General features: G+C 38.3%; 2 protein-coding genes and 2 pseudogenes across 4 annotated transcripts in view; 1 reads left to right on the forward strand and 3 right to left on the reverse strand.

Annotated features, from left to right (window-relative positions):
- LOC137712596 (callose synthase 10) overlaps positions 1-12,346 on the reverse strand; it is a 30,545-nt gene extending 18,199 nt beyond the window's left edge. Inside the window, exons 1-17 of one of the 2 annotated variants that reach the window (XM_068451694.2) lie at positions 11,871-12,346; positions 11,385-11,482; positions 11,049-11,212; positions 10,783-10,894; positions 10,410-10,520; positions 10,142-10,267; positions 9,877-9,966; positions 8,296-8,393; positions 8,075-8,192; positions 7,588-7,716; positions 6,641-6,717; positions 6,477-6,555; positions 5,734-5,826; positions 5,535-5,634; positions 5,274-5,397; positions 4,988-5,174; positions 4,822-4,874 (exon numbers count right to left, since the gene is read on the reverse strand). In XM_068451694.2, coding sequence (XP_068307795.2) covers positions 4,822-4,874; positions 4,988-5,174; positions 5,274-5,397; positions 5,535-5,634; positions 5,734-5,826; positions 6,477-6,555; positions 6,641-6,717; positions 7,588-7,716; positions 8,075-8,192; positions 8,296-8,393; positions 9,877-9,966; positions 10,142-10,267; positions 10,410-10,520; positions 10,783-10,894; positions 11,049-11,212; positions 11,385-11,482; positions 11,871-12,078 — 1,967 coding nt within the window. In that variant the 5' untranslated portion in view covers positions 12,079-12,346. The remainder of the gene's footprint in view (positions 1-4,821; positions 4,875-4,987; positions 5,175-5,273; positions 5,398-5,534; positions 5,635-5,733; positions 5,827-6,476; positions 6,556-6,640; positions 6,718-7,587; positions 7,717-8,074; positions 8,193-8,295; positions 8,394-9,876; positions 9,967-10,141; positions 10,268-10,409; positions 10,521-10,782; positions 10,895-11,048; positions 11,213-11,384; positions 11,483-11,870) is intronic. The other variant, XM_088684119.1, reaches the window with a different exon arrangement.
- LOC148691122 (uncharacterized) lies at positions 435-4,679 on the reverse strand (annotated as a pseudogene). Its single transcript, XR_015955706.1, has one exon. The product of XR_015955706.1 is annotated as an uncharacterized LOC148691122 (transcript).
- Positions 12,347-16,717: 4,371 nt separating the features above from the next.
- Positions 16,718-17,642, reverse strand: LOC148691123 (callose synthase 10 pseudogene; annotated as a pseudogene).
- Positions 17,643-17,988: 346 nt separating this feature from the next.
- Positions 17,989-20,673, forward strand: LOC137713404 (phosphopantothenoylcysteine decarboxylase HAL3). Its single transcript, XM_088683714.1, has 3 exons — positions 17,989-18,163; positions 19,476-19,820; positions 20,040-20,673. The coding sequence occupies exons 2-3, from the start codon at positions 19,479-19,481 to the stop codon at positions 20,340-20,342; spliced, it is 645 nt and encodes a 214-aa protein (XP_088539840.1). The 5' UTR covers positions 17,989-18,163; positions 19,476-19,478; the 3' UTR covers positions 20,343-20,673.
- Positions 20,674-22,320: the final 1,647 nt, after the last annotated feature.

Genomic DNA, 22,320 nt, shown 5'->3' on the forward strand with positions numbered 1-22,320 from the left:
GTAGTCTGTCACTTTCAAAGAATCTGACTTTTTCGGAATTAGACAAATAAATGTTTCATTTGTCACCGCATTTATTATTCCGGTCTCAAAGAACTCCTCCATGACCTTCAAAATATCCACTTTCAAGAAATCCCAACAGTGTTGAAACATTTGCAAGGAATAACCATCTGGTCCTGGCGATTTATCCCTTCCACAATCAAAAACTGCTCTTTGTACTTCCGATTCCTCAAAAGGCCTCTCAAGCCAAGCTGCCTCAGATTCACTTATTGAGGCCCAATTGATGCCTTCCAAGCCCCAACATACCTCTTCGTTACTACTAAACAGAGACTTGAAGAAATTAACGATATGTTTTTCTATCTCTTCTGCATCTTCTACCACTCCCCTATCATCCACTTCCAACCTTTCTATATAGTTTCTCTTCCTTCTTCCACTTGCTATTCTATGGAAAAATTTAGTATTACCGTCCCCTTCTTTAGCCCATTCCACTTTACCTCTCTGTCTCCACTTCACTTCTTCCTTAAAAGCTAGATCTTCCACAAGGAAAAGTAACTCTTCCTTCTTTCTTTTAGCAGCAACATCTAGCCCTTCCAACCCTTCTCTCCTATCTAAATCCTCTATGCTAGCCTCAGCATCCTTAATTTGTTTCTCAACATCACCAAAACTTTCCTTGCTCCAACTTTGCAACTTTTTTTTGATAGCTTTTAACTTGTACAAAAATTTATAACCTTCCCAACCCTCCACCTGCTCAGATTGCCACCATTGTTTGAACTTGTTCCTGAAATCTGGGTGCTGTAGCCACATGTTTTCAAATCTGAAAGGACTTGGCCCCCATTTCACCTTGTTAGTATCTAGTTGGATTGGACAATGGTCAGAAGTGACCCTTGCCAAAGCCATTTGTCTTACCTCTGGAAAAATCTCTTCACAACCTACCGAGATCAAAAATCTGTCTAACCTCCGACACACAGGATCTTCTCTGAAGTTTGACCAAGTAAATTGAGCATTGAGCAACTCCAAATCCTTGAGTTCTGTATCTTGGATGAAATCATTAAAATTCCTCATGCTTGTAGTCATTCTTCCCCCATTTGATTTCTCATTTACAAATCTCACCACGTTAAAATCTCCTCCTACACACCATCTTGGTCCGCAAAGACCGTAAAGGCCAGCCATTTCTTCCCAGAACTCCTTTCGCTCTCTATTTTTGCAGGGACCATAGACACCAGATAACCACCAGTCCAACCCATTGAGAGCTTTAATTTTTATGGAGACAGAGAAACCTCCAACCAAAGATTCAATAACCGAGATATGTTTGGTGTTCCAAAACACCGCTATACCCCCAGATCTTCCTTGAGCAGGGGCGAAAATCCACTCTTTAAATCTACTTCCCCAAACACTAGCCACAAGCGATCTGTCAATTGATTCTTTCTTTGTTTCTTGTAAGATAATAATATCGGGCTTTAATCGCCTGAATTGCTGTTTCAAAATCAACCTCTTCTGCCTACTTCCCAATCCTCTAACATTCCAGCTAATTATCTTCATTAAATCTGACAATGCCCCCTTGAATTTTCTTTTCTGCCTTGTTTCCACCCACAAGCTTGCTAGCAATGGCTTTCCCAGTATTCCTCTCAAGAAATAAAGACCTTTTCAGTGGCACCAAAGAAACTTTCATATTTGACATGAATTTGGTAGTTCGAGTTTGTGCTTCACGTTTGACTGATACTCTAGCCGACCTTTTCCTTCTGCTGTACTTTAACAGTTTCTTGTTTTTCCCAGTATCTTTGTATTCAAACTGTTCCACAGTGTCTAAATTCGCTATATGATGCGACTGAGAAGGTACCTCTTCCATCGTCGTCCTTGTTTCCATTGTTGTATCAGTGAAGAGATTGTGGAGCACATCGTTAGAGCGATCCAAATCATCGAAGGTTTCTTTTTCGTCTTGTGAAGAATCACCAAACTCCTCTGAAACTGATGATTGTGACATGTATTCGTCTACACCAGAATCTGATAATTGAGAATAATCCATGCCCAGATCCTCTGTCAACCTCATCCTTTGTTCAGATGATTCCTCTTCAATCAACCTGCCCGATGGCCTAATTGGAACTTCATCGACATCACTTTCCTTTTCCTCCTTCTGTTCACAATCATTGTTTAAGAAGGTGAGATTGGGAGATTGAAATTCCTTCAGTTTAGGCCTCTCGAAAGCAGTCAGATAAGATCCGAACTCATCTGGAAGAACAAGCTTCAGTCTTTTTCCACAAATATCAGAATCGCCAAATCTCCCAAGGAAATTTAAATTGAAACACATTGGAGTTTTGCTTGAAACACCCTTGTGATGAGCTTTCATAGCCGAAGAACATTGAGAATTGTTCACTGTTGAATACTTTGAAGTGCTGCTTCCTATTGTCAACCAATTCGAGTGCTTTGATTCCACCGGCAAGGATGTCTGCGTTTTATCCATGGTTGACAAAACCATTCCTTCTTGTAGTTGAAATCTCGGCCCGTTGAAATTTAGATTAATTGGGCCTAAACATGACCCAGCAAACATATTATGTGGGTCAAGACCCTTGCCTATATCCGAAAAGACCACTTCTTTCTGACTTCCTTTCTCTATTGAATTATTAAAATAATCCCCTGCAACTGCCTTTTCTGCACCTTCTGAGAAAACCACCGCTTCTGTCATTTCCCCCGCTCCTGTCAGTTTTCCTACTCTCTGTTGTTCACCTTGCTTTCTTACAGAAAAGGTAGTCATTAATTACAGGCTTCTCAACCCGCACTCTCTCTGTCACATGCATGCTTTCTCCTTGCTTTCTTTCATATCCAACAGTGACAGGGCATTCAAAATCTCCAATCTGAAAACAGACACGTGTCCCTGAATTAAGGACAGTCTGTTGAAAATCTGCTTTCGCCGGAGGGATAATTCCGGTGATCCTTTTTAACTTCGATTCAGACTTCAAAGAGCCATTTGATATTGTGGATACTCCACAATCTGCAGCCGAAAGATTAGGTCTCTTTGCTGGCGAAAGTTGACGGATTTTTACCCTGAAAACTGATTCTCCATCAACCACATTTACGAACTCTGGAATAAATCCAATGTTGTTGGGTTTGATTTTTAACTTTGCTTCAATCAAAAAACCAAAGTTAGCTGTTCTCCGATCAACTTCTACCAAGCCACCGCATGCATCGCCGATCTTTTGGAAAAAATCATTGGTCCAAAGATGCGGTGGTAGACCTTCCAGAGCAACCCATCCACCATAACTAACCACCTTTCTGTCGTTTGATTTGATACTGTCCCACCAACCAGACATCACTACATCTGGTAACTTATTCATGGGTAGAACTCCAAGTTGTGCAATTTTTGTTGCTTCCTCTTCGTTCTGACAAACAAACAAGGCCTTGTTGCATTGGAACGGTGAAAGCCAAATTTTCTTTCCCAGCATATTTTGAAGTGAGGCCTCCACAACTCTCCAAGGCTGATGCACCACAAGTCTCTCACAAACGATTACACTCCCCCAACTATAGGATTCCGTGGAAGTATCTCTCGTATTCCAGTTTTTCTTGATCCATCTTTCCTCTCTGACGTTTGGAAGAGATGCCCCATTTGTCAACATCTTGCCTCCAAGAACTGCGTCTCTATACGAAACCTGAGGGCCAAAACCCGAGTGGCTGCTCAAAGGCTCAATTCCATCCCTCTTCACATTCCTCTGAGAAGCCCCGGCTCTCTTTCCCCCTTGGAGAATTTCAGACAGTAAATCCTCCAAACTTCTCCAGCCGAAAAAGTTACTTCCTTTAGGAACGAAGATATTCCTGACAAAACCATCCTTTTCTGTTTTGGACAGAACAAGAAAATCCCCGTTTTTGTTGTGGAATCTTTCAACCCAAAACTGATAATTATGACCTCTATATTTTCTGAAGAAATTCTGACCGCTTGTAACTACCGCCTCCTTTAACTGATCAATGAGCCAAGCAGCGCAGCCCAAATCGAAAGAAATCTGGTACCCTCTGTATCTAGTTCTCTCTGTTAACTGAATCCTTTCCCCAAAAGACTTATCTTCCACCTCTAAGATGAAAACCTTTTGCTCGACTTTGTAATCCCTGGATAAATGTCGGTAGGTCATCTTATCCCCCATATTCTCATATTGGCATGAAGGCAGAGATTCCTCTCATTCCCGTTCCAATAGCCACAAGAAAAACTGGAGGCTTAACCATCAACAGCATTGACCTGGACCTGCTAACTTGTATCCATGGCACTAGACTGAGGAAGATTGAACTGAGCTTAGAAAAAAACTTCCGGTTTTGATCGACACAGTCTGCAACACCTCTGAAGGATTCTCGACAAATATTTGAATCGGGCTCTTTCTGAGTTGAATCAGGCTCTTGATAAGAAGCGTCGGCTCTGTACTCGGAGTCCGACCCGCTCGTGAAAGCCTAGCCGGATGGGATTGACCCTCCGGATTTAAGATCGAGAAGTCACCCAGTCACCGGGTCGACTCGGCCGCGATCTCCGAGGCACTCCAGATCTCCATTGATCAAGCGAAACTCGCCCTCGATACCCTAGCGTCGGCTCTGCACTCGGAGTCCGACCCGCTCGTGAAAGCCAAGCCGGAAAGGAATGACCCTCCGATTTTAAGATCGAGAAGTCACCCAATCACCGGGTCGACTCGGCCGCGAACTCCGAGGCACTCCAGATCTGTAAAACTTTGCGTCGGCTCAGTACTCGGAGTCCGACCCGCTCGTGAAAGCGACTCCAACTAAAGAAATTAAACTCCAAACCAAAGACAAGCTGAACAGATAATCAACAATAAAAAGTTCTAAATGCCCACATACCTGCAGTAATCACTCATCTTCTCATAAAGACCGCGTCCAACAAAGTAACGCTCCTGAAATACAAATTAAGAAAGCAGAAAATAAAGTCATCACCATTTTGGCCATAGCAATTTTAAAATTATTCGGTCACCATTTCAAAGTTCAAACCGAGAAAAGTAGGACTTGCCTGATAAATCCACTTAAAAAATTGGAAGAAGGATTGATCAGACATCTCAGAAATTTTATGACATCCTGGAAACTTAAGCAATAGTGCAAGGCCTATGCGCAGAGCAGCATAAACACCCAATACAAGAACATATATCCGAAAGTAGAATGAATCTGAGTTTCTGTCATTTCTTTCCTGCAGAACTTTCCTGCAAATTTATAAATTTCAATACAAAATTACAAAAGTAATAACAGATATCAGGTAAAAATGTAGTTTGAGTAAACTGTCTAAAAGAAAGGAGACTCACAGATAGATATATGTCACAGCAACAGAGCTCAAGCCAAACCAGAAAAATCTAATCACAAGTCTAGAGACAGCCATGCCTCTGGCTGTGGTGTAAGCCCCAAACATGAGCACCACGTCCAGAAAACCTACAGAGACAGCACATCAGCCAATGAACAAAACAGGAAAAGAAAGAGCAACAATAGAATAAGTTTTTGGGACTTAATTGCAAGCGTTGATCTGCAGATTGTTTGAAAAAATAAATAAACAAAAAGCAGAAACTTACTCTCTATGAAGTTCATGATAACAAAAGTTGGTCCAATGCTGAGGACTGTCTTTAGAGTATCCAAATTGATGCGTCCATTAAAGGCTATAATTGCCAAAGCCTTCAGCATAGGAAATACAAGTTAGACATTAAAAAATGTAGACATTTAATCCAAACTATCTCAGTAACCATATGTGGAAAGTTGGAAGGCAAAATTAACCTGGAACATCAAAACTAAAAAGATCCACAGGCGATGGAAACTTCGATACAAGTGAAAAAAGGTCCGATGCTCAACGAATGTGCTTTTTCCAGTCTGCCATCCAAAGCAATAATCAAAAGCGAGGAGGAAACAAATGGTTTAAGCAAAAGAATGGTTTTCCACCTATATGATACAACTTACAAGCACTAAAAAGTGAGACCCAAAACAGAAAATCACTCCCAATATCATCTTTGTACATAAGAGCAAAATGTTAAGGCCTTTTACATAACTAACATATGTAATTCATCAAAATCTATTGCCCAGCCAAAGCTGAATACACATGTTAATCACCAAAAAGGTTCAACATGTCAATAACGAAAAGAAAATTGTGCACCAAGACTTTCAGAAACAATTTATGTACCATATTTTCATCATGCTTAATCAAACTAGTGATGCTTAAAAATAAATTTTTGAAGAAGAAAGGAAGAAAGAACACTCGAGAATAAGAATAGAGTGAGCATACAACTATACAATTCTAATTGTTAAATTTGAAAATAATAATTGTGAACATCTAGTGTGCATGATGAGATTAGGGGGATACCTATGGACCCCTTTAAAGTTTTAAACTCTTAGTCATTGAGACTTTTTAGCAGAAAAGTGCCAAAAGAAAATATGAAATGTCAAGTTTAAGTTTCAAACCTTCAGAATGATCGAATATACAAAAGCATGAATGAATTTGGAGAAAAAGTACAGATATAACTAACCCTTTTTCTCTTTTTAGGTTTCAACAAGAATGGTGAATCCCTCCTCATAGGCCACTTCAATTCAAAACAAGCAGGTGACCTGCATATTGAAAACGAAATGTCACACTGCCAAACACAAAAGAATCATATCATCCATCAAAAATGTAAACGGGGAAGAAACAAACCAAAAGTATTCGTTAAAGTCATCATAATTCCTCCATGCTGAATGCGCAGCTTTCCCATTATTATTTCTAGCAGCTTCCTGCATGCGAAAAATAAAGCAAAACAGAAGTTATTGGCAAGACCAAACAGAGTACATATCAGCCACAGTATATTACCCTAGAAATTTAATGGAAGAAGCAACATCAGGAAGAAACCACACCATATTAGTAATGCCCACTATGAAACTACTGTCTCCATACTAACAAATAAATGTAATACCAAAACACCCCATCAGATGACAACATACTAAAGAAATAACAATTTAATTCATGCATTCAAGTTTCAACATCTCAGAACTCGAGGTACCACATAAACAAACTCCGTACATTTCAAGAACATTATCAACAACATTAAATAATAAAGGGCCATAGAAACGAACAAAGTGAATTTTTACCTCAAGGAATTTTACAAGAACCTAAAGTAACAATTGCTATTCTTGTTTCTGCCTCTTTTCCTTATAATTTTTTTGGATAAAAATGAGGGTGATATTGATCTGTTAAGAAGCCATAACTTTTATCAATAAGAATTAAACTAATAAAGCAAATTCTAGCAAGCTATTGGCCCGGCGTTCAAAGAATTGTGATCCTGATTCAAAATAAAAAGAATACACCTAAACTTTTGAAGGTTATTGAGAAGCCATCTGATTGACTTGGCAAAAGTAGTTCTAGTTTGTAATTAGTGAAAAGAGTTTTAGTGCTATAATGTTTTAAAGTATAACATGCTGCACCTACGTATTAACTGAATTATACAGTATTCAAATCCTACAATCTTTACAAAAATTACCAATAACATACATGCCATGATTTAGATAAAAACAAATCCAATTTCAATATCAAAAAAAAAAAAAAAACAAACGAAGTAAGATACACTGAATATACAACAAAGAAATCTGAAATAGAAGTCCACTAACCGCAGCCAATGTATCATATATTGGAGAAATGATTTGCTGAAGGAAGGACACAGACCCAGACTCGGTTCTGCAGCTGGCAGCAAGAAGAGCTTCTCCATGATCTAGTATTGCATCTAACTCTTTAGCCATCTGTAGAACAGTAAGATGATGTCATCTCTCATTTGTAATAATTAGAAAAAATATAAATAAAGCAAGTTATGCTATGTTTTATATGCAAAGTCTCCTTGCACCATCAAACAGATAAAAAAACAATTTACAATACTAGAGAAACAGTATCCGAAAATGTTACTTGACGATTTCCAAGCTGTAATCTTGCACTAAATTTCTGAACAAATAAATTCAAAAGAGCCAACACTATATACTTCACTTGAAACTTGCATACAAATTCATACATGAAAAGAAAGTTTAAAATTCTACTCAAATAAGTGAACCTTATGTATATGAACTGAGAAGAAATCTTCAAACTGCATAATGTTTTCAGGCTTACATGGTGAAATATGTAGCAAATACATTCAGGAAGAAAGCGGACATTTGCAGCTTCACCCCAAATCAGAAAGTACAAGGAAACCAGAAAAACTTTCCTGTCCCGATCAATCGCTGCTAAACTGTGAAAAAGTGTATATGTAATTAGCAGTGTACATAAGAAATTTTTAAACGGCTGTTGACATAAGCATTAAGTATTTAAGAAAGCATTAGAGTTGAGATTACCTATTCCATGCAAGGCGTATCCGCAGGTATCTGCACCATTTTATATAATTATCCAGAACTTTTAGAAATACCTCATTTATTGCGTTCTCATCAATTTTCTGTGCACACCAAGACATAAATATATCAATAAACTTCACATCTACAAGACTATTTCCATGCCCATAGGTCCCGTACAATATCAAACAAACCATGACCATGCCATGAAGTATTATAAGCAATAGATTATTATACTTCTAAAGAACAATGAATCATAAAATGACACACATCTTAAATACCAATGTGAGCACTAGCAACACAAGTAAAAAGGGCAGTTCAAAACAGTAAAACATACAAGACCCTGCAATTGCAGAGTCTACAGAGAATCAGGTAAACAGTCTTACGCCCAACAGGAGAGAGGCTGTTTCCTACTTCAAACCCGAGCTCTCCAGGTTACCAAGAAGAACCATACACTCAAATAAGAGGCAGGGTAGTGTACAAGGCTCCTGCCATTGAGTGGTCTTACTCTAGGTAGGATCAGGTGTATACAGTCCTAGCCCCGCTTACAAACAGGTTGTTTCGATTAACTAACCCAGTATCCACCACATGAAGCGACATACGTTTCTCATGTAAATATATCTTTCAAATCTTATATTTTTAAATTTCTTGAAATCGCAATTTAAATTTTTATAAATATCAACACAAGCATATAAAAAGACATAGCATATAGGATCACATACTAGAGAAACTGCACAATGCTTCAAATTTAATTTTTGTAACAATTTGCTTCACAAGACATATAGAAGAGGCTGGTATGTGTGTTGATTTACGGCTAAAAATTAGGATGATGCAGAAATTAGGTTTGTGTTACCTATTTCGTTTTGGTGTCTTATTTGAGTTTGGATTTTACTTCTTGGTTGGATTTCTTGTTTGGTGGAGAGATTTTGTAAATTACCTATTTGATTAGGATTTGGATTTACTTCCAATTAGGATTAGAATTCTCATTGTAACCTAAGTCCTATGCACTATAAACAGGAGCCTAGGGTTAGTTTGCATGCCTCACCACAGCTTAGAGAGTTTTCTCTAATTGGGTTTTGGGGTGGAGGTCACCATTTGGAATCATGAGTGGCAAACTCATGACTCATTCGTTTGGCAATTTGGTGAGAATCAATTTGTGTGTTAGAGAACAATTTGGGAGAATCTTCTCCGTTTGTTTAAGTTCTCTACTTGTTTGGTTTACAGTTAATTTGTGATATTTGGGTTGTGAGAGTTAAAACACTCTTTTGTAATCTCCGTTTGTGTAGTGAAATTCCTCACCATGCTTCGCCCGTGGACATAGGCTTTACGCCGAACCATGTTAGATCTCTTGTGTTTTTATTTTGAGATTGTTTGTATCTTCACTTTCGCCTATGACGTTGATATTTGATACTTTGTAAGAATTCTCTCCCACTTGCGCATAAAAGTACAACAGTAAGGCCTTAAATGCAGAAATGAATTCACACAAATATTTAGATAAATAAATAGGAAAATAATAGGTGTAACAATTCATAACAAGTTCATTCACACGAGCACAAGGACATTGAGTCAACAATCCGAAGCACTCACCAGATCAGCCTCAACAGGTATACCAAGCCGAGATTGTGCATTTGCAATTGTAAGAACAACATTCTCTCTCTGGTTCCTCACATTGTCTTTCTGAAAAATTTAACCAGAATAGTTATCGCAAGCGGGTTTAGCAAAAAAACATATATTAAAAACGCATAAGAAAAACAATGGTAATTGAAAACATATGCACATTCCAGGAAGATACCATACCACATTTAACCACATTTATAATTAAGCTTAGGGAAAATACAAAAAACACACAAACCTGAAAACCAAACACACATTCCAGAAGATCAAACATGTCCGCATCCCGTTGTCTGGATATCTCAAAGTCAGCAGGAAGTCTGGGGAATTGCTCGGTATACCTAAGTGTAGATATTGCACCTCTAACCTGGTGAGATAACCAAATACTTAAAACTGTAAGTCGTGAGTAACTTCAATGGTATGACAAATAAGATACAAGGTGAATGGAACAGAACTCTTGAAGGGCAAGAAGAACAGATGGCAAGACACATAATTCAGATCAAACTCACTTCTGGGAAACCTCCAATTGCATTGGTCAATGATGGTGCTTCTAGAGGGACAATATTGTAGGCTGTAAGCTCCCCGGATAATGTTGCATCAGTCCTTTTAACTTTTCGCAGCTGGAAACCCACAGATCAAAAAAGTAAAAAACAATCACGCATATTGGAACGAAAACAACAATGCCGAAATAGTTGGCAACATAAATTTGTAGATAATGTTTTTTTCATCACTCTTTTTTATCACCCAAAATCAACACAAATAAGTCAATATAAGAAGAAATTTGCTAAAAGTGCAAAGGAATTAAGAGGCGAAAACAGGCTTTCAATAGTAAAGTAATTGTTGAGTATCACATCCAACCATAGAAGATAAAGGGATAAATACCTCCTCTGTAATAAGTCTTCCAACTCCACTAGGATCGGCATCTTTGCTAAGTGCCTCCATCACCTCAACTAAAGCCCTCAAGGTAGCAATTGTATTTTTCATTTCTACATAACTGAGCTCCGATATGAAACAAAAAATAATTAATAACATTTTTAACCATGCCAAAAAAAAGGGAAGAAGCAACAAAAATTTGGACAGAAAACTCTTAACAATTTCTCGGTTAAAAAAAAAAAGTATCCAACTAAAGCAAAAAATGGAAGCCATACTCGCCAAAGCCAGCACCAAAAGTTCCAGATTCACGCCATTGTTGTTCCTGTCTCTGGATATCATCGACTCTATGTCGTCGCTTGTAGCGCTGGTAAAAATCCCAAAGGTGCTCAATATCACGACTCCGATCTATTGGACCCCCATCTTTTTGTGCAAGTTTTTGCTGAAACAAAATTTCAAATACTCATATCGTATAATTATAACCATAAGAAATGAAAAGAAAATACATTATGCACAATCTACCTTGCAGTTCTAATTAATGTAATTGCAACAGTACACTTGCAGTAATAGCAGCCATGCAAAAATTACCAGTCGCGATTAGATCTTAAGCATACCTTGATTACAGACATCAATCCAGTCTTAAACTGAAGAACACCTCTGCCATCACTTTTCGGGTCCAGATTTTGCGCCATAGTATACGCCTGCTCACACACTAACATCCAAACAATACAACTCTAGTAAATACATAAACACTCCAACAAAAATACAAGTATCATAACACCACCGGATCACATCTTCCAGCTCGGAAAAAAACATAGTCCGTAAACAACTTCGATTCGGCAGTACACAGAAAACATCTTTACATCAAAGCAAAAGCTACTAAAACCAGCAGCATATTGTATAATTCAAATCCTTGAAACAATTTAAGTTCGATTACGACGATTAGCTAAACTTAGCTAACTTAAAACTAAATCATAGATGAAATTTTACGCGCAGACAGAGATAGTAACAATTAGAAGGGCAAGCAAAAATCGAATTGAGCACTGATAAAAATCAGCATGAATTTAATAAATTCAAGAACATAAAAGAAAAAGGCTTACGAATTCTGGAGACGTTGGGGTCCTCAGCTTGAATAGCATCGGCAGCTTGTAAGATCGCATCGATATTGGTGGTCTTCCCGAGCGACGGCGGGACGGCGCCGGCGATTCCACTAGGAACCCTCTCGTGGCCCGGGCCCGAGCTCCTGAGCTGCTCTCGCTTGAGCGCGGCCCGCACCAGCCGCTCCCAATTGTTGTAAATCCTAGCCATGGCCTACAAGCCTGGCTCAGATGAGGGCTTGTAGATATCAGTGCAAATTGGCTGCGCGCCCTTTCGAACTGTGTTGACTGGGTCCGAGTTGAAAGGTCCGACTCGGGGGAGACTGAGTCGCGTCGGACGGGTTGACTGTTTTTGAAATGTGAAAGTGGGGTTTGGATCCGATTGAAAGAGGTTTAACCGTTTAAGGAGGAGGGAGAGTGCGGGGAGAGGAAAGGGGGAGACGGGGAAGATGGAGATGGAATTACGGAACTGCCCTTTTAGATTTAAACCACGAAGGAAAGAGAGTCTATGAGTCTGCGAAGCGCGTATCGGAAGTTGGGGCGTGTCTTCGAGAATCATCCTAGTGCGGGTTTACCATTTTTGTTCAATAGTTCGAAATTAAAATTAAGGTTGGAGATTAACTTTAAAAAATAAAATGGTGAAAATTTGCTTTAGAAAATAAAATGGTGATGTCGTAAAAGTCGAATTACTTTGTAAGTTGAACAAACAAAGACAAACCTGAAAATCAATCCCAATAAAAATAAGGTGAAAAGTAATAATTTTTTGGTAGAGTGATTGCTTTAGTGAGTTAGATAGTTAATTGTTAAGGAAAAGAAAATTGGTGAAAATTGAATCGGTAAAGATATGGTTAATTTCCATCACTGCAATAAAATGTCATTTGCAAAAAAAAAAAAAAATCTTTGTCATTAAATAAACAAGCTGCATGAAAATGAAGAACAAATTGTTGGAAATTATATTATTATATGATATTATAATTTCTAAAATATTGAATGAAAAGTTGTTGTTATTAGACGTCAATTAGTCAAAACGATGATTTGGTTGTTTTGAATAAGTATTAGGCGTCATATGGCTTAAAGCCAATAGACACATAAGTTTTCAGAAGGTGTATTGAGTTTTATATAAATTCAAGCACTCCGTTCATTAAAAAATAACTAAATAGAAAATTAGAGTTAATTTTTACTCTTGAGAAATAGAGTTTTTCCACTTTATTACTTTCATTCTTCATTTATTCAAATTCCGAATCGTGTCTTGAGAGTACGGAATATATAAAATTCACCAGAGTTGAAAGATTGAAGTGCTTTGACTTTGGATTATAGATTGTTGAATCGTAGGAGATAGACACTTACTGAACTAGCACAAGAATAAAGGCAAAATTTTATCTTTAGGACATTGCATTTATGCAAGTCTCTTTTGTTAGTGTTTCTAACTTTCTCTCTAGTTATTTATATTAATCTCGTACATGATGATGTTAATTTCTTTATAATTATTGTCATTGAGATTTTTGTGTGATTTTTATATTTTCTAATATTACTCAAACACAAACTAATAATATAAAACTCCTTTTGTGATTTGGTAGATTGCTCGCGCGGATAAGTTTTTCTCTTAACACATTGTGTCTCTCCGCGATTGATATGGGCACAAATTTATTTATTTTGACGAACCATCCAAGGCTCCAAGCCCAAAACTTTTAATTTACTCGAATTAAATGAGATTCATGCAGCTCAAAGACCAACAAACTCAATCTCACTACGACGTCGTTTAGTTAATGAAGCTAAGGGAACGGCAGAAGCGAAGCAAAGGTGTCGGCTTCAAGTCACAGAGAAAGAAAATAAAGTTGCTGTCAAGTTTGAAATTCCGTTTATTTTTCTGCTGTGATCATTCAAGATCTTCTTCTTCATAGCCTCATTGCGATTCGGGATCATGAACGATCACATTCACCAGTCCGGGCGGATGCCTAGGGGTATGAATGATTGCCTTCATCAGTCCGGCAGATGCCTACCAAAACATAGGTAGAACGCATTTTTGTTCTTTCGGTCCGAGTTCACTTTGTGTTAGTGTAACATATACAGGTACTTCATGTATGCTCTGTACGTTTATGATTACTCGAGAAGAAAGCCTTTTACGTTAAAGAGACGACGTTATTAAGAGAAAGAAGAGGAGTAAACAATTGAGGGGTGGTCAAGCAGACGAGCCCAAAACACTGCAGCCAAAACAAGAAACAAAAAACATTAGCTTGAAACAAACATAACCCATGCCAGCCTTCCAATCTAAGCAAAGGGAGGAAGGCGATATACCAGCGAAATCATTTGAAACCGAAGACCAAAGGGCTAGCTGATACTGAATTTTATCCCAAAGCTTTGCATAACCAGCTCCATTGGAAACTTTCAAGCATTCAGAAGGACTGAGCACACAAAAGCGTGTATCAATTTCGCGCCAGAGTACCGATACAACTAGCGAATATTCCCTTTTTAGGCTTCAACAAAATTTGTGCATTCCTCCTCATAGGCCAGCTCAACTCAAAACACGCTAGCAACCTACCAAATTGAAAAAGAAACGTCACATTTGCAGTACAGAAAGAATCACATCAGTCATCCGAAATATAATCAACAAAGAAACAAACCAAGTATAAAATTCAATTTTTTAAAGTAGCAGACAGATTCGAAGAATGTGAGAAGAACAATGAAACTATATGTTCCTGGATTTCAAGTTGTAGTACAGTATAGAAACCAAGATTAGCAGTTTGCAAATTCAACCTCCATAACACAATTAAAACATGACATACTAATTAAACAATAATAAAAATAAAAACAAATCAGTGAATCTTATCTAGATGAAATGAGAAGAGTAATCTGCAAGCTGCATAACGTTTTCAGGCTTACATGGTGAAATATATAGCAAACACATTTGGGAAGAAAGCGGAAATTTGCAGCTTCGCCCCATATCAGAAAGTACAAGGAAACCAGAATAAGTTTCCGGTCAAGACCAAGTGCTTCGAAACTGTGAAAAAGTATATATGCAATCAGCAGTGTACAAAAGAACTTTCAAAGGACAATGAACATAAGAATCAAGTATTCAAGAAAGCATTAGATTTGAGATTACCTGTTCCATAAAGTGCTTATCCGCAGGTGTCTTCACCATTCAATATAAGAATCCAGAACTTTAAGAAATACCTCATTCATTGCCTTCTCTTCTATTCTCTGCACCCGAAAAACGTACATATGTCAATAAAATTCACATCCAGAAGACTATTTCCATGCCCATACGTCCCATACATCATCAAACGAAACATTGGGTAGGATTAGGTGTACGTACAGTCTTTTCCTCGCTTACAACAAGGTTTGTTTCGATTATTTGGAACAAGTACCAAATGAAGTGACCTAAGCTTCTCATGTAAATATTTCTTTCAAATATTTTTTTTTTATCAAATTTCTAGAAATCATGACTTAAATTTTACAAATATCAACACAAGCACGTTGTTCAGGAACTGAACAAATGCTTCAAATTTAATTATTGGAACTACTTGCTTCACAAGCCATATAGATGAAGCTGATAGGACGTAAATACAGCAATGAATTTACACAAAACTTCAGTCACATGACATGACATGAGCACAAGAAGGATGGTGAGTTAAACGATCCGAAGCATTCACTGGATCTGACCTTAATAGGTTTACAAAGCCGAGATTGTGCATTTCCAAATGTAAGAACAACATTCACTCTCTGGTTCCTCACATTGTCTTTCTGAAAAAAATTAACCAGTACCACATTTAAAATCCATAAGAACAACAATTGAAACTGAAGGTATAGGCAGTGTTATATTTACCATACCACATTTAATAACGGATATATTACACTTAGGGAAATTATAGGGAAACTCAAACCTGAAAACCAAACACACATTCTAGAAGATCAAACATGTCAGCATCTCGTTGTCCGGATATCTCAAAATTAGCCTGAAGTCTGGGGAATTGATTGGTATACCTAAATGCAGATATTGCTCCTCTAACCTGGGTAGATTAACCAAACATTCAAAAAATTTCGTCACGAGTAACTTCAATGGTATGGCAGATAAGATACAGAGTGAAAGTAATAGAACTCTTGAAGGGAATGAAGAACAGATGGCGAGACAAACATAATTCAGATGAAACCTACTTCTGGGAAAGCTCCAATTGAGTTGATTAATGGTGGTGCTTCTGGAAGGACATCTTTGTAGGCTGTTAGCTCCTCAGATAATGTTGCATCGGTGTTTCAACTCTTCGCAACTGGAAACCGACAGATAATTGAAAAAAGTCAATCACGCACACTGAAGTTAAAACAACAATGCTGAAAATACTTGGAGACAGAAATTCGTAAGCAATTGATTTTTTCATCGTTACTCTTGATCACCCAAAATCAACTCAAATAAGTCAATATAAGACGAAATTTGAGGACAAATACCTCCTCTGTAATAAGTTTGCCGACTCCATTAGGATCGGCATCTTTGCTAAGTGCCTTCATCACCTCAACAACAGTCCTCCAGGTAGCCATTGTCTCTTTAATTTCTAAACAACTGAGCTCCAATATGAAACAACAAAAGGAGTAATAAATAACATATTATATGAGATTCTTGTTCATCAAACAAAAGATATGATATACATTTTACCAAAGTGATTCACATTCATTAATTTCAACATGCGTTTTCCAATCTCCGTAAGTATGCATCGCATCTCATCAATGTAGAACATAACACACAAAAATTTGGACAGAAAACCAACAATGTTTTCTGTTAGAAAAACATGTATTCTACTAAAGTAAATAACGGTGGCCATACTTGCCAAAGTCAGCACTAAAAGTTCCAGATTCCCGCCATGTTAGTTCCTGTAGATATCACCAACTCGATGTAGTCGTGTGTAGCGCTGGTAAAATTCCCAGAGGTGCTCAATATCACGACGCTGATCTATTTGACCCCCATGTTTTTTTGCAAGTTTTTGCTGAAACGAAGTTCCAGATACTCATATCTTAAAATTTTAACCATAAAAAGGAAAAGAAATAAAAGAACACCTATGCCATCAACACAGCCTTAAGTGATACCTTGATTACAGTCATCAGTCCAACCTTAAACTGCAGAACACCGATGCCATCACTTTTCGGGTCCAGATTTTGCGCCATACTATGCGCCTGCTCGCACACTAACATCGCAACAAGCATCATATTCCAGCTGAGGAAAAAAAAAAAAGTCCGAAAACAATTTTGATTCTACAGTATATTGAAAATCGGTTTTATGTCAAAACAAATACTACTGAAAGCAGCTGCACATTGAAGAATTCCAATCCTTCAAACGAATTTCAAGTTCGATAGCATGGCTCACCACGAACATCACCAATAGGTGGGGTATTATCATAAAATGTCAGGAGTGGTGGAGTCTCTCGTATGCAATATATTGTTTTGTTATATTTATTTTCGATGTGGGACTCTATCTCCAACAGGAAAACTGAATTGATCGCTGAAAAAAAAAGCATTAATTTGAAAAAGTCAAGAAAAAGAAGATCATGAAAAGTCCTTACAAATTCTTGATGCGTTGGGGTCCTCATCTTGAATCGCATCGGCAGCTTGCAAGATCGCATTGACACTGGTGATGGTAGTGGTGGTCTTCCCCAGTGACGACGGGACCGAACCCTGGCCGGAGCTTGTGGTGGTCCTCCCCAGCGACAGCGGGCCCGCACCCTGGCCGGAGCTTCTGAGCTGCTCCCTCTTCACTCGCACCAGCCGCTCCCAATTGCCGCTAACACTAGCCATCAAGGCATTGACTAGGTCCGAGTTGAATGGTCCGAATCAGTGAGAGCACCGAGAGGTTTAAATTAACGAGGGAAATTAATGTACACGACGAGGGAACTCAGGGAAGTGTGTGCGAAGAGAGACAGTGGAAATGTGAGGAAGATGGTGTCGAAATTACGTAATTGCCCTTTGAGATTTAATGTACACGAAGGAAATAAAGCGGGTAAATGGTGCCAAAACTCCTTTTCGAGCTGTGGAATCGAACCAATAGTATCGAAACACGTGTTTACACTTTACAATATCGGGTACACGTACCCGCCCAATAAAGATGAAAATACTTAAACGAAAAGTAAAAAAACATAAACACATCATTGTTTCGGACTTCGGAACACCTCTGGAGAGAGGCAGTACGAGACCGGTTCGCATCACTCAAAGTCCAATACGCTGCGTTTCGGTCTCTGAACCCACCCGCCTCGCTGAGATTTCAGCTCAAAAACCCTAAATCGCCTCAAACCACACGCGGAGGGAACTCACCATTCCAAGTCAGTAACAATTTCTCACTCAATTGACGGAATTCTATCTCGTTTTAGTACTAAATCACATGCGATTAGATTCCAATTACACTTTAATGGATGCTAATTTTGTTTATTGCTTAATCTGTTTGTCTGAGTAGACAATTAGGGAAAATATATTCCTGTTGTAGCTGTAATTTTCATCATATTGTGGGGAATCGAACCTCGGGTGCAACGGAGAATGCTCTTAACTTACTGAGCTACGAGCCTTTCGCACATTGTTTCGAAATTTAGAATCTTTTTAGGAGTGTGGGTTTGCAACGGTTAGTTTTCTGTTAGTTTGTTATTGGGATTGAGCGGGAAAAGGGAGAGAGCATTCTTTTATGAATGCAGCAAAGGTGTTTGGTTTTAAGCCTCTGAGAAAGAAAATATAGTTATAATTAATTTTCTTCAGAGGCTTTCCCTGCTGCAAGAAAATTCCATTTTTATTATTTTTGTTGTGATCGTACAAGATCATCTTTTTTTGAGTTTTGATCGGGATCATGAACGATCACCTTCGTCAGTCCGGATGATGCTTTTGGGTATGTTCGTTTTGTTTGGGAGCTTTAATTCTTCTATTGACATCTTTCGATTGTCTCACAAGTTTCTTTTGAAAATGTTCATGTATGTTGATTGTCGTGTTCTGGATTTATCGAACTATTGATTTCAGTAGATTTCTTGTATTGGTTATATGGGATCTGTTTGGAAGGAACCCATTTTATTCGTTCGATCTGAGTTCACTTTGCAGTGGTGTAATGTAACATATGCGGGTACTTCTTGGATGCTTTTGTATTTATGTTTAATCACAGAGGAAAATTGCTGTTCTCGTATGGATAAAATTTCCCCTCTTTTTCTCATTGAATTGTATCTTGTATTGGGAAAAGTAAAAAGCTGTCGTTTGTAGATTGGAATTTTGAATCTTTTTAGTGTTAGCTTGAATTGGTCCACTATATACTCGAACGGGATGAATGATCATGTATGGAATATAAGTGGATATGTTTTTCTTGATCGAGTTTTTGTGGTGCAGTGAGCAAAGTTTGATGAACAATTTGTGTGTTACCTATATCATTGGTTCTGTAATGGCTCCCTCTTCCCTTAGGTGTTTTGGGCATGGGGATCAGGGGTTCAAATTCATTGCGGATTTGTCACTCTTCTTTCTTGAATAAATTGAGGCATTATGTAGGCACTTTCCAAATATTAGGTTGAAGATTTTATGCAAAGCCTGATATTTCTTTTGTTTTAAATTGTTTTGATTCTTCGGGAATCAAGGATATTTATGAACACGTTGATATCTTTTGAATAGGGTATGTCAAGCTCTGAACCTGCGAGTCCAGAGATTGAGCCACAAGCCAATCCTGCCCCAAGGAGGCCTCGGATTCTACTTGCTGCTAGTGGAAGTGTAGCTGCCATAAAGTTTGGCAACCTTTGCCATAGTTTTTCGGAATGGGCAGAAGTAAAAGCAGTTGCCACAAGAGCATCTTTGCATTTCATTGATAGAGCATCACTTCCCAAGGATGTAATCCTGTACACCGACGAAGATGAATGGTCTACTTGGAACAAAATGGGTGATAGTGTGCTTCACATTGAGCTCCGCCGTTGGGCGGATATCTTGGTTATCGCCCCATTGTCAGCAAACACACTAGGCAAGGTAATATTCACAATCTGGAAGTCTTGTGAATTTATGAAGTTGTTTTTGCTACAAGATGAGATAGTTGAGAATTTGTTTTACTAGAAATTGCATGTCTTATCAGCATGTTACTCAAACTATTATCATCTGTGAAACTTTCAATTTTATTTTTTATCCCTTCTGTTTCTGTTTCGTGGGAAGAATGAGAGATGGAACTAATGTCCCGCGTTCTTCTTGTAGATTGCCGGGGGATTGTGTGACAATCTACTCACATGCATCGTACGAGCATGGGACTACAGCAAGCCTTTCTTCGTCGCACCAGCCATGAATACCTTGATGTGGAAGAACCCCTTCACAGAGCGACATATCATGTTGATTGATGAACTTGGAGTTTCGCTCATCCCACCAGTCACAAAGAGGCTGGCTTGTGGAGATTACGGGAATGGAGCAATGGCCGAACCTTCTTTGATTTATTCCACTGTAAGACTCTTTTTCGAGTCACGAGTTCAACAAGGCGGCAATAACGTTCAGCAACCAGTATAATTGTAAACCTGCCATCTTGAGATTCGACAACAGAAATTTGACTTGAGGCCCGATGACAGAATCTGGCTTTGGCATCCATAACATGGTAGAGTTGTTGTTCCGGGTTCTTTGATCTCGCATTTGGCGCATTTTGTGTTTTCGTATGTGAACCGGGCTAATTATACCTCTAGAATCCGTAGTAGTCGACTTCGTTTCAGCTTTTCACTCTCTGATTTGGTTCATGATTTGGTACTACATTAGAAGAATCTAATCAATCTATGTCTGAATGGATTTGGTTCTAGCTTGTAATTTATCTATGAATAACTTCTTTTGAAAATTACATTTTCTGCAATTGGAATCTTTTTAAGTGTGGGATTGCTTTTGGAATTCTGCCAAAATTGCTTTACGAAGAATCAAAAGCTCTTTTGACGGTGTTTGGTTTGAAAAACTTAAAAAGTGCTTTTTGGATAAGCAAGTTACTTCGCCCTAGTTTGGTACTGATGTGATTTTAAAAAAAGTGGCTATCAAAAAAAGTTGGGAGATCTTTTTTGTTTGGTAAACATTCAGCTTCAGCTTTTTTTCACAGTTTTTGGTGAAAAAAAGCCAAAAACACAAAGCTGCAAAACCCAGCTTTGAAAAACCAATTTTTTTTCACATTTGTTTTACATAAAGTTTATCAAACATTATAATACTATTTTTTTTTTCAAAAGCACTTTTACAACAAAGTTTACTAAACATTCTGCTGCTTTATTTCACAGCTGCTTATTCTCACAGCACAGCAGAAGCAGTTTTTTTTTTTCAAAGCACAGCAATACCAAATTAGCTCTTCCAAGTGCATCTTCAATTTCTAATAAAAAAAACGAGTGATACCATGCCCATTCACCCCATCTTATTTTCTCACCAATGTTATTATTTTATTGTCACAACTAATATGCTATACTAATTTACGATCTACAATGAGGGAAATGATTCGAGAGAGACGGTTGACAAGGAAGACCCCAACCGCCTAGGTAACCCACTACTTACTGATCTATATATTATATTGATTTGTCATCTATTTTTTAGTTATTTTTAGAGGAAAACTTGATACAAGTCTATTTTTTGTAACCAATAGTAGGAATAGTCTAATTTATTAAAATAAGTCAAATTCCTTAAATATAATTATTTAATTATCAATAATTATCTATTCAATGATAAGATTTATTATAAAAATCAAATTTCTTCCTAATTATCTCCTTGATTATTTCTTTTTATTTTTATTTTTTATTATTTCTTGTTCTTCCTCCTGCTTTAAACTCCATTTATATATTTTATTTTTAATTTTTATAATCAACCTATATCACAGATTAATTATTTTTATGTATCTATGTCACATCCCGGCCCGGGTGGGACCACTTCCCGGGCCCGACTCCACTACCGTAGCACGATATTGTCCGCTTTAGGCTTACCATTCCCTCACGGTTTTGATTTTGGAAACTCACGAGCAACTTCCCAGTGGGTCACCCATCATAGGATTGCTCTAGCCCCCTTCTTGCTTAACTTCGGAGTTCCTACGGAACCCGAAGCCAGTGAGCTCCCAAAAGGCCTCGTGCTAGGTAGGGATGGGAATATACATTTAAGGATCATTCTCCTGGGCGATATGGGATGTCACAATCCACCCCCCTTAGGGGCCCGACGTCCTCGTCGGCACACACGCGACCAGGGTTAGGCTCTGATACCAAATGTCACATCCCGGCCCGGGTGGGACCACTTCCCGGGCCCGACTCCACTACCGTAGCACGATATTGTCCGCTTTGGGCTTACCATTCCCTCACGGTTTTGTTTTTGGGAACTCACGAGCAACTTCCCAGTGGGTCACCCATCATGGAATTGCTCTAGCCCCCTTCTCGCTTAACTTCGGAGTTCCTACGGAACCCGAAATCAGTGCGCTCCCAAAATGCCTCGTGCTAGGTAGGGATGAGAATATACATTTAAGGATCACTCTCATGGGCGATGTGGG

This window comes from Pyrus communis, chromosome 14, assembly GCF_041283825.1.
Source record: "Pyrus communis isolate YQ-2024b chromosome 14, ASM4128382v1, whole genome shotgun sequence".
NCBI lineage: Eukaryota > Viridiplantae > Streptophyta > Magnoliopsida > Rosales > Rosaceae > Pyrus > Pyrus communis.

What these genes read in the sequence shown, in the direction of transcription:
- LOC137713404 (XM_088683714.1), top strand. Translation starts at nt 19,479, where the DNA reads ATGTCAAGCTCTGAACCTGCGAGTCCAGAGATTGAGCCACAAGCCAAT. An exon ending in CAGCAAACACACTAGGCAAG is followed by an intron (nt 19,821 to 20,039) that starts GTAATATTCACA and finishes TTCTTCTTGTAG; the next exon opens with ATTGCCGGGGGATTGTGTGA.